This window comes from Poecilia formosa, unplaced genomic scaffold, assembly GCF_000485575.1.
Source record: "Poecilia formosa unplaced genomic scaffold, Poecilia_formosa-5.1.2 Scaffold209, whole genome shotgun sequence".
Lineage (NCBI taxonomy): Eukaryota > Metazoa > Chordata > Actinopteri > Cyprinodontiformes > Poeciliidae > Poecilia > Poecilia formosa.
Genome location: NW_006800148.1, coordinates 241,663 through 253,000, shown reverse-complemented (window position 1 = coordinate 253,000; position 11,338 = coordinate 241,663). Strand labels below are relative to the sequence as shown.

At 40.7% G+C, this 11,338-nt stretch overlaps 1 protein-coding gene across 2 annotated transcripts in view; it reads left to right on the top strand.

Annotated features, from left to right (window-relative positions):
• The first annotated feature begins 757 nt into the window (after positions 1 to 757).
• rpgrip1l (RPGRIP1 like) overlaps positions 758 to 11,338 on the top strand; it is an 18,540-nt gene continuing 7,959 nt past the window's right edge. The window contains exons 1-16 of one of the 2 annotated variants that reach the window (XM_007567479.2): positions 758 to 848; positions 2,177 to 2,272; positions 2,833 to 2,977; positions 4,036 to 4,346; positions 5,137 to 5,236; positions 6,153 to 6,296; positions 6,373 to 6,478; positions 7,035 to 7,181; positions 7,257 to 7,330; positions 7,471 to 7,610; positions 7,698 to 7,804; positions 7,883 to 7,933; positions 8,677 to 8,856; positions 9,017 to 9,134; positions 10,031 to 10,483; positions 10,942 to 11,063. In XM_007567479.2, the coding sequence (XP_007567541.1) occupies positions 2,185 to 2,272; positions 2,833 to 2,977; positions 4,036 to 4,346; positions 5,137 to 5,236; positions 6,153 to 6,296; positions 6,373 to 6,478; positions 7,035 to 7,181; positions 7,257 to 7,330; positions 7,471 to 7,610; positions 7,698 to 7,804; positions 7,883 to 7,933; positions 8,677 to 8,856; positions 9,017 to 9,134; positions 10,031 to 10,483; positions 10,942 to 11,063 (2,286 nt within the window). In that variant the 5' untranslated portion in view covers positions 758 to 848; positions 2,177 to 2,184. The remainder of the gene's footprint in view (positions 849 to 2,176; positions 2,273 to 2,832; positions 2,978 to 4,035; positions 4,347 to 5,136; positions 5,237 to 6,152; positions 6,297 to 6,372; positions 6,479 to 7,034; positions 7,182 to 7,256; positions 7,331 to 7,470; positions 7,611 to 7,697; positions 7,805 to 7,882; positions 7,934 to 8,676; positions 8,857 to 9,016; positions 9,135 to 10,030; positions 10,484 to 10,941; positions 11,064 to 11,338) is intronic. The other variant, XM_016679389.1, reaches the window with a different exon arrangement.

Below are 11,338 nucleotides of genomic sequence, written 5' to 3'. Positions count from 1 at the left end.
TTTCCCTCTCCCATAGAAGAGTAACATGCTCAGACCTGCCTGCCTCCTTTCTCTTTGTGAATCTGAATAAACAGCCTGACGCCATATGCTTTGGGGAAATCTGCCTATATTAGAATATGGGGGTAGAGTTGACGGTACGGAGGTCCTGCACGCTCGTCTGATCATGCACTTGACAGCTGCTGCACGGACCCGTGCATGGCCTGCTGAACACCAGCTTGGTGGGGATCATGAATGTGAACGGCAGACCAACTCCCTGACAGATTTCACTGCGTTACCAGAAGAGGGGAGGGGTCAAAGGTTACAGCACACTGTGTCACGGCCCAATGGAGTCTGACATGTGGAGAAAACTCATCCTTTCCAGCCGGATTGCTCATCTCAGGATGCAAAATTAGATCCATCTGAGATTCATGAGAGGGATCTGACAGCCGGCCTGTCAGACTGTGTGATACGGCAGCGAGTCGCCTCTGCATCACGCTGCTCACATGTGCATGTTCAAACTGTCAGGCTGTCATGGCTTAAACATGATGGAAATCACAGGAGATGAAGGAGATACACAAATATTCATAAACAAACACAAACACAGCCTATTTGCACAGTCACACAAAGTTTTGAACTGTGTTTATTTAGATTCCTGTTCGCTTTAAGAGCTTTATATCACTTAACATCACTATTTCAATCCTTTAAAACTGCATAATCACAAAAAAGAAAGGCTGAGACATTATTTAAGAAAAGACTACAATTCCCAGAAGGCTGTACCCTTCTGCGCATGCGTTCTAGTACCATAGCGACATAAACGGTTGTTTTCGATAGCAACCGTGACTCTGAGCGGAATAAAGTCTTTTTTAAAGGTAAGAAGCTATTAAAAAGTAGTCAGGATACTAAAGGTGGTACATTATAGTGACACATACACTTATGTGTGTAAAAAATGTCATATTTGACCTTAAATAGGTGATTGAGTAATACCGTTAGCTTCGACGTTAGCTTCAGTCTGATGGAGATAAACTTGAATAAACCATTTACTCTGGAATATTTCTGGAATTTTATTAAGATGTTTACAGATCAGGATATGACATGAGAAAATATAGTAAAATGAAAAATAAAATATTTGTGTCATTTTCTTGAAGGTTCCATTAATTTCCATCCATTCATCCAACCATCGTTTTATTTAATCGAAATAAATCCAGGTCAAATGGATTTATGGAGTTATTCATCCATTTGACCTGCCAGAGAGGATTTGGCAAGTTTCTCGAGAGCACAACCCTCAAAATAAACTCGCTGTTCAATCCACAAAGGCATTGTTCTTACAAATGTGCCTCCATAAGGAAATTAACAAACTTTCCAACGTATTATTCTGAAATGTTGTTACAAGAAAGACATAATAAGACAAGCTTTGTGGAAAGTTTATGACAAAATCTGTCTGTAACACATTAATGTTGTTCAATTTGACGTGAAGGAGACTGTAAAGTTGTACTCAGATTGCTTATTTTTATTACAGTACACATTTATAACTACAAAATATTAAAGTATGTAATTAGATATGTCCCCTCTATCTGTGAAATCACAAATGAAATCACATCAATATTAGTTCTTGATATTGTTGCCTATAGTTTTTGTAATGAACAAAAACTAGTGAACATAATCCAGCCTCATCTCATAAACCCTGTCATTATTAAACATTTTATAACTAAAGTATATTAACTCTGGAAAGTAATGCACAAGTGTACCTGAAGGAGAAATGGTGGAACCAGCAAGCCTTCAGCAAGCATGTATGAAATTAAAAAATAAATAGCAGGAAGTTAGGGTGGTCAAAAAAACTCAAATGTTTGTGTTTATTGTAGTTCCTGAACTTGACCTGTGGTGTGTTTGTGCTATTTAGGGATGGATGATGTGGACTTAAAGTCTTGTCACAATATTTTAACGTATTTATTTCAGTAGCAATAAAAGTGATGATAAAAAGCATCTTGATTATGAAATCATGATAAACTTTGCAATAATTATTCAACCCCAGTGCTGTTTCTGCTGTTTGCTTTGCAAATCAGAGGCTGAGTTGGAGCTAGTTCAGAGGTTTGCAGCAAAAACTGTCTACAGAGAAATCTTATATAAATCTGAATGTTTGCAGCTGGATGATGTCTGTGATTGAAACCTGAGAATTTAAGAAGGCTTTATTTGTTTTCAGAGTGGATCATGTCGTATGTCCTCGATGAGACGGCTTCAGACCTCCCGGTCAGAGACATGACCATCAACTTGTCCCGACTCACCGCCGCTCCACAAAGTGCGTCACGCCTCCTGGATAACGTGTGCACATACATATGTGTAGACCTGTCACAATTAATCAATTAATCACATGACAAATTAAAATGAGCCCAGTAATTTCTATTATTTGCATAATTTATTGTTTTTCTCTTTTCTCTCTTTTTTCCAACCAAAAACTGGATGACAAAACTCATCCGTCTGGTTTATTTTGGATATTTAAAATGTCTTCCAGTTCCAGTGTTAAATGTTTGTTAGAATTTAAAGTTTATTGATCTTTGAGAATGTGTCCTTTCATTATTGTAACATTACCATTATATTACTTTAAAACGGTCTCAAAACAACAATAATATCGTTTCTTCTGGGACAATTAACCGTCCAGCAATATTTGTTATTGTGACATGCCTACATATGTACAGTTCCTGTTTCTACTGTTAAAAGTTCAACCAACAGCTGGACTTATGCATTGAAGTGTATTTTCAGTTATCTCTAAAATGTCTGCTGTTTCCTTTTATTGAAATGTGAAATACCCTGGCTGAGGTCTGACGTCGGTAAAGGTGTTGATCCTGTTTCCACCTGCAGATCTGAGTGTGCATCAGCACGCCCTGGAGAAGCAGAATATTGGGAAGATGTCCAGGGATGAGCTGGAGGACCGCTACCTGCGTCTGCTGGAGGAGACGCTGCAGCAAAAACAGCAACTTCACAAACAGAATGACAAGATTAAGAAGTGAGACGCACAACTCGATCAGTGTTACTGTTTTCAAATGGATCTGTTCCAAACAAAGGGGCTGACCTGGTTTTTATCTTTCATGTTTGCTAGTTATCTTTCACAGTGTAAGCAATGTGTATGTTTTATAAAAGAATTGGAGTGTGGAGTTCTGCAAGGCAGCTGCTTGGGACCTGTGTTGTTTTCAGCCTGCTTTTTCCCCTGCAGCATGCCACGGCGATGATTTATGCTAATGATGCCACAATATACAGCTCTGGAAAAAATGAAGAGCCCACTGCACTGAAAGCCTCCTGGTTATTCCACCTAATATTGATTCCTGAACTCTTCCTGAGTTAAAACGTTAGTATTGTAGTTTCTAAATGAATACAAACTTGTTTTATTTGCATTGTTTGAGGTCTGAAACCACTGTACCTCTTTCATTATTTTGACCGTTTCTCATTTTCTGCAAATAAATACTAAATTTTTGTTTGGAATATCAGAGACATGTTGTCAGTAGTTCATAGAATAACAGAACAATGTTCATTTTACTCAGAGAAACTGATCATTTTAAGTGACCTCTTACTTTTTTCCAGAGCTGTCTGCCAGGAGTAAAAACAGTATTTGGTAAAAAGTCTACTCAGGTACTGAGTTACTGATCAAAACATCTACCATTTAATATTTTATAAATTACATCATCAGACCAAAATATAAAGTAATGTGGAAATTTTATATTTTAAATAGCAAAATTATTCATATATATAACATAATTACAAAATAACAGAATCAGGTCGAAGAAACATTTTTCCAAATCAGTTTTTTTTTTCAATGTAAAACTTCTGAAACTTTAACAAAAACTGCAGGTGTGTCTGTCTGGTGAAATTTTGGCTAAAACATGTTTGTGGGTAGAAAATCCAGAACTTTTACCCAAGTAAGAGTAGAAATACTTAATAACAAAATTACTAAAGTAAAAGTAAAACGTACAGCATAGTAAAAATACTTCTAAAAGTAATTTTTTTTCCAAAAAAGTTACTCCAGTAAATGTAACTCTGACATTCAGTAACGCTGCAACTCTTGACCAGGTTGGGCACGAAGCTGATGAAGCTGGTGAAGGACCGCGGGCGGATGGAGCGGATGGCTACCGGCGCAGCTGCTCCGACCCGATTCAGAGACGTGGAGATGGAGGAAATGGTCGAGGAGCTGCAGGAGAAAGTCAGAGCGCTGCAGGGTGAGAAGGAGGGGCTGAAACAGCGCCTCCTGGTGGCCAAACAGCAGATCCTCAACTCGTACAGCCGGAGGCAGACGCAGTATGAGCACGTCCCGTCCCGGGTGAACTCTGGCCTGAAGAAGCTCAGAGACGATGCTTCATCTCAGTCTCCTGCTCGACCAAGAAGTGAGTCCAGGCTGCCTGCACAAAAAAAAAAAAAAAAAAAAAAAACTGATAATGAAGAGAAACATTTACAGAATGTCAGAGGATGGAGCCAATTTGTTTCATTAATGTCTGTTTCGGTTCTAATATTGACAGAAATTCTAGATCAATTTGTCCAATCATGAGGGCAGATCTATTCAGTCTAATTCTACACTTTGTTTTCTGAGTGACTTTATGGTTTATTATTTATTTTACATTATACGATTCCTAATTTCACTTTCTGAACCATTTGACTGAACATTTATTGCAATTTATTTTTACGTTTTTTTGACAAAATACTGAGTTGACCAAGTACAAATAACAAACTTTGTTTTTGAAAGTTTATTATTTATTTTAAATTTGCTGTTTTACTTCCAATTGCACTGACCGGATAAATTAAGATTGTTTTTACATGTTTGACCAAGCTTGGGTTTTTAAATGTGCAGTACTGGTGCAGAGTTAGCAAATAAATCTGCAATTCGGTACATTTATGTCTAAAAAGAAAAGAAATGTTTTTAATCAGTTGAGCTGTTTTTCTGTATCTGATCAATATCGACCGATACCAAACCTCAGATATCGGTGTCGGTATCAGAAGTGAAAAAGGTGGATCAGTGTGTCCATTACAATTAGGAGACCGAATCTGTTCAGTCAGGATTTATTAAATCATTATCATCTGAGTCTGTTCATTCAGAACTAACTGAATCTTTTCAGTTCAGACCTTTTGGTTCTTTTCAGTCAGGTCGACAGAAACTGACTCAGTATGTCTCTTCCTCAGGTCGGAGGAGTTTGGAAGGAGGCAGGAGACCTCCGACTGGTCAGATTCCTCGATACGGACACAACCTGCTGGAGGAGGCGAGGGCCGAGATCCGCAACCTGTAACTTCTGTTTGTTTTGCATCATTATTACCACAAAATCATTAATTATGTGTCTTTTTGTATCATCTGAGTCATATGTTCCGTGTTTGTCTCAGAGGTTTCTTGATTGAATACTATAGAGCTGTTGCAGCGTGACGTCATGCACGCAAGATCCCTTCCCCCGTCTCCATGCTGGAGGACAAAAAGCTGACAATGACTAGCATTGTTTTTAGCTGTCAAGTTATCAATGTAACACACTAAATTTTAAATGTATGCCTGATATATAAAAGAAAGAGGGACGCAGTGCTTTCCTACTAAATGTCAACATTACGACAACTAGGTAACAAGGTCAGGAAAAAGTTTTAATTCAGAAAAAATAGTGAGAGAGAGGGAAGTAGTTTGGTTATGCTAGCTTGACTTTGACAACTTATTAATGATCGCAAAATAAACATCAAGTCTAAAAACATAAAACTGTAATGGACTGGATGTTCTGTTCTTTGTGTGGGAAATGTTTGCGTGTTTTTTGGTGCTGAATCCTGATGCAGTTGCTATGGCAACGAGTCTGCGTGTAGTGCAGTTGACACAGAGAGTGAGAAAAACGTGGTTTTGAGTTGATCTTCCACAGTTTTTCTGCTTTATTTTTCCCTCTGATGTGTCTCATCTCAATAAATTAGTGATACCTACATCTCCAGGTCTCATTTTGTGAACAGAGTTGTTCTACCGCTGCAGCGCGGCTACGGACGGCATGTAAAAGAATCGTCTTTTTGCCTTCCGGCATCGTGCATATGCGCAAAATTTCCAGATATAAATAATAACATGCAGAGGATTTATTACTGTAGTGAAGAAGTTGCTGTGTGTTCGTTGGCAGATGTTGAGGAAAAGCTCATCCAGAAATGTTTTAGGAGCTGTAGTGAGTGGATGTTTCCCGGTGCTCCAGAGAGAACGTGGTGGAGTCTCAGCGGAGAAGTATGGAGGAGCTGGAAAAAGCATCAGAGGATCTGAAGGAGGAGCTGAGGAGGAGAGAGGAAGATTTTGAGGAGAGGCTCCTTCTGGCCCGACAGCAGCAGAGTTCCACTCTAAAGTTGGTTTCTTTATGGAGGACCTGCCTGACTGCAGATGGAGCATGGGGATCTAAACACACCCTGTTTTCCTCGCAGGTCGCAGGTCAGCAGCAACGTGTCGATGATCAAACTGCAGAAGCAGCTGGCTGACAGATCCAACACAATGACAGAGCTGGAGAACAGATATCGGCTTCTGCAGGAGGTAAGAAGTTTGATCCAGGACGATCATTTAAAGAACTTTACAGGAAAATAAAGAGATGTTAGAGAGAAACAACCAGTCAGAGTCAGGAGGAGGGTCTTAGTGCTGCCAATCACTCTTATGCTCAGGCATTGCCCCTTTCTTTTTGCTCTGCTACAGCTGGTTCACCACAACATAGCCTGCCACTTATGCTCAGGCAGTTAGCATGGCCACCGATGATGGCAGATAAACACACATTCATATTAAAATGAAACTAAAAAGGAAGCATAACGCAAAAATTGTAAAAATACTAATTTAAGTCAGATAAAAACTGGACAGAAATTAGCTGTTAAGGTAATCTTTATTTGATTGGTTGTTTTCAAAAACAACCAATGAGAGCCAGGAGTGTCTTAGGACTGGCAATCAACCTCATGTACACGCTGCTAAATGTGGCAATGATGTTTGACCCCCAAAATTTCCTTGGGTCAAACCCAGCGGCTGAAATCTTTCTTCTCGTGAGAGTTAACGTCAGCATTCAGCGCCGCAGCAGGAGAAACCGAAGCTCACCTGTGTTCTCCAGGCCCAGCGGACGATGAAGGCGAGTAACGACGCGGCAATGGCGAAGGTGGACGAGCTGACGGCCCAGCTGAAAGCCGAGCGCATGAAGAACCTGGAGCTGGACAAGCAGCTGCAGACCGTCAATGTCACCAAGATCCTGGTGGAGCAGGTGAGATGCGGAGCCGTTGCCGTGGTTACAGGCATTCCAGTGAGCGCGCTCAGTAGCCTCCGTGTTTGCCGACAGTTACAGGAGCGGATCGGCGACCTGGAGCAGGAGAGGGAGCTGCTGAAAGAGAGCAACAAGAAGCTACTGAACAGGTGAGCAGGTGGACGGGCTGCTGACCTTTAAAATTGTCCAGATTCTCTCAGACTTTAGGTTTCTGTAGTTTCTCTGTTGGGTCTGAGCTCAGCTGTGTTTCACCGTCATCGCCTCGCAACGTTTCTCCTTTCGTCCGCAGTGCCTTCGACGTCTCTCAGCAGCAGAAGTGGCATCTCCAGGAGCAACAGCTGAAGCTACAGATCGTCCAGCTGGAGACGGCGCTCAAGGCCGACCTCGTGGACAAAAACGAAATCCTGGACAGGATCAAGTCTGAGAGAGGTCTGTTCCCGTCTCATAACGCCAACCTCCGGGTTAAATCAGGATAATAAGCGTCGTAAAGTAAGTAAATCTCTCTGACTGATTCAGACAAAAATGAGCAGCTGACAGAAGAAAACCAGAAGCTTCAGCTCCAGTTTCTGGAACAGAAGCAACAAGTGGAGAAACTGAATGAACGTCTGAAGCTCCAGAGCAGAGTGAGGGTCTCCACCAACCCTGAGATCTGATCCTTCAGATGATAAATACGCTCAATCTGACGCTGCTCTTCTTTACAGGAGAAGGACTACACCACGGGTGAACTGACAGAGGCCCTGCTGCTCATTAAAGTAAGACGATCAAACATTATCACTGCAAAAACACAAAGTATGATCAAAATATGATCAAAATATGATCAAGTCCATCAATCAATCAGTCAGTCAAGTTTATTTTTATTGCACATATCAGCAACAAGGCAGTTCAAAGTGCTTTACATCATAAAAACACAAAAATACAAAGTCACAGAACAAACAGTCAACTATTGAGAAAACAAGTAGACATTATATCGCTACACATCAAAATGTTGGTTAATATTTTGTTTATGGTTCAAAATGATCTCTAAGCTGGAGGGTGCTTAGTCTTGATTTAAAGGAACTCAGTGCTTCTGCTGTTTTGCATTTTTCTGGAAGTTTGTTCCAAATTAGAGCAAATATCTTAATGCGCTTGAATTAAGACCAAATTAACTTACAAATAACATTTTAGCAAAGCACAGGAGCTTGTCAGTAATTTCTTAATATTGATTATAAATGACTAAATCCATTGACAGATTATTTTGCTGACAATTTTCCGATGTTATATATGAAATGATCTGCCAATGGATCAAGCACTTTTTCAACAATATTAAGGAATTATTGAGCTAAAAGAAGCTCGTATATCTTTCTGAACAGTTTCTTTTAAGTTAGTTTTGTTTAATCTAAGTGCACCAAGATATTTGCACTAGAAACTAGACCAAAATTTCTTGGTAAGATTTTGTGTTTTTGCACTGACCCTGTTGATCCCCCTGAGCAAAACTAACATCCAGATCTTTTCTCAGAAGCAGAGGTGTGAGAGGAGCGGAGATCTGGCCTTCCTGGTAGACGTGGACGAGGACGGGAGCGGCGCTCAGCAGAGCTACATCAGAGAGCTGCGTGCCGCTCACGCTGAAACCATCCAGGAGCTGGAGAAGACCAGGAACCTCCTGAACATGGAGAGCCAGATCAGCAAAGACTACAAGGTGGAGAAGCACACAGACCAGCAAACATCATGTTTGGTTCAGAGTTTAGCCAATTAGGATGTAATAACAGTTCCATCTGTTTTCTGTTCCCTCTGTTTTCTGTTCTGTCTGTTTTCCTCTGTTTTCCGTTCCCTCTGTTTTCTGTTCTGTCGGTCTTCAGGTGGAGCTGGAGGCGGCGTTACAGAAGATGAACAGCGATAAAGTCGGGTTTGAGCAGAAGCTGGAGCGTCAAATTCAGCTGCTGGATGCCAGAGCAGCAAAGATCTCCAAGCTGGAAGGTTTTCATCGAATTGTTCATTTACTTTAGGAATTTTATTTCAATTCATCGGTGTAATTAAAACCAGAGGCTACTGTGTAGACAATAAACTGATCCTATCTAAATGCTTAGTTTCAATCTAAATAGAGCTTGGTAACTAGATATTTACCTCCAACTTAAATATTTTTTAGTTTTCTAACTGAATATTGAGCTCCAAACTAAATATTTAGCTCAAAATTAAATATTAGTTTTTAGCTTTTTAGCTAAATATTTTACTTCAAACTAGTTACTTAGCTTACTAAGAATGCAGCTCCAAACTAAATACGCATAGCTTCCTAATTAGATATCTAAAGCCAAACTAAATGTTTGTTAGATTGCTTACTAAATATTTAGCAACACACTAAACATATAGTTTTATAACTAAATATTTTTCTTTAGTTAGCTAACCAGATATTTAGTTTGCTAATTAAATATGTAGCTCCAAATTAAATATTTAGCTTTCTAACTAAAAATAAGCTCCAAACTAAATAATTTTTAAGCTTGCTATCTAAATATATTGTGAATATTTACTAGGTATTTTGTAAATTACATATTTATTTAGCTTATTAAGTGTTTAGATTGAAACTAGGAGATTTATAAATGAATGAATAACATGGGCAAAAATATGAACCTCCATTTTTCTCTTATTACAGATTTAAAAAACTAAATTGTTAAAAATAATCTGAATTTCTAACATGAGTTTTGTTCTCATTCAGCATCACAGTTGCAGGAAAATTTGTGTCTTTAAACGAACTTAGTTTTTTACTAGAAACAAACAGCCGACTCTGATCTTCTCCTCCTGTGCAGCCTTTCAAACTTTGGGTTTCAGTTTTTGCTCCTGCAGAATCCTCCAGCTGATCCTTTGTTCTGGTTCTGTAGGTCAGCTCCGAGACATTGCTTATGGCACCAAGTCCTTTCCCTTCAAACCGGACCTGACGGCTGAAGATGAGGTGGAGTTTTCTGATGAAGACGTCCATCTGGACCGAGGAGAAAACCTCCTGGAGCTGCAGATCGTCGGCGCCTCGCTGTCTCCTCCGGCCCTGCAGGCTCTCGGCGACGCAGAGCCCTCCACCTTCTGCACCTACTCCTTCTACCTGTTTGAGACGCACGCCACTCCGGTGGCGACGGGCCGCAGCCCCACGTACGGCTTCACCTCCAAGTACGTGATGAACACGGACGAGCACTTGGTGGAGTACCTGCGCCGCTGCCCGGTGAAGGTGGAGCTGCACCAGGCGCTGGGAGTGGACTGGAGGACGGTGGCGACGGCGCAGCTCCGGCTGCAGCAGCTGCTGGAGCAGCAGGGGAAGGTTTACGGCAGCATCCCGCTGGTTGGTGAGTCACAACGCCCACATGCAAACGGCAACAGACTATAATTCATAATCAGAAACACGCGGGAGATGACCGCTGCTCTTATTTGACAGAAATGACAGAAAACAGACCTGGAAAAAACAAACTTTGGAGGACCTGAGTGAAGTTAGTCCACCCCACCTTCTTCAAATAAAACCAAATTGGTGTCAAACTTTTGTGCAGCAAAAATCTTTGTTTGTGCTGCTGTTGTTTTAAAGATATTAATAAATGTTTCCAGAGGTCATGAAATGTCAGCCAGCCCCATCCGACTTCTTCTAATCAGACAAAATTGATCTTTATCAACTCGACTATGTTGGGCAGTAATAATTTTCATCTGTGCTGCTTTTGCTTTGAAGGTGTTGATGATATGAGCACAAGTCGAATTTTAATCAGTTTGGCTTTTCTGTGTAAAAAGTAAAAAAGCATTTTTACATTTTAATCAGGAATTCATGAAGACGCCCGAAGCTTCGGGTCCTTGGAATACTGGCTGCGACTGAAGAACCCAATAACAGAGACGACCAGCGGAGACAACCGAGACAAGATGAAGGCTGGGGACCAACCACAGGTCATCCATCCATCAGAACATCCATCGGAACATCCAACCATCCATCAGAACATCCATCAGAACATCCATCCATCAGAACATCCATCCATCCATCCATCCATCAGAACATCCATCCATCAGAACATCCATTCATCCATCCATCCATCCATCAGAACATCCATCCATCAGAACATCCATCCATCCATCCATCCATCCATCAGAACACCCAACTATCCATCCATCCATCCAACTATCCATCCATCCATCCATCCATCAGAACACCCAACTATCCATCC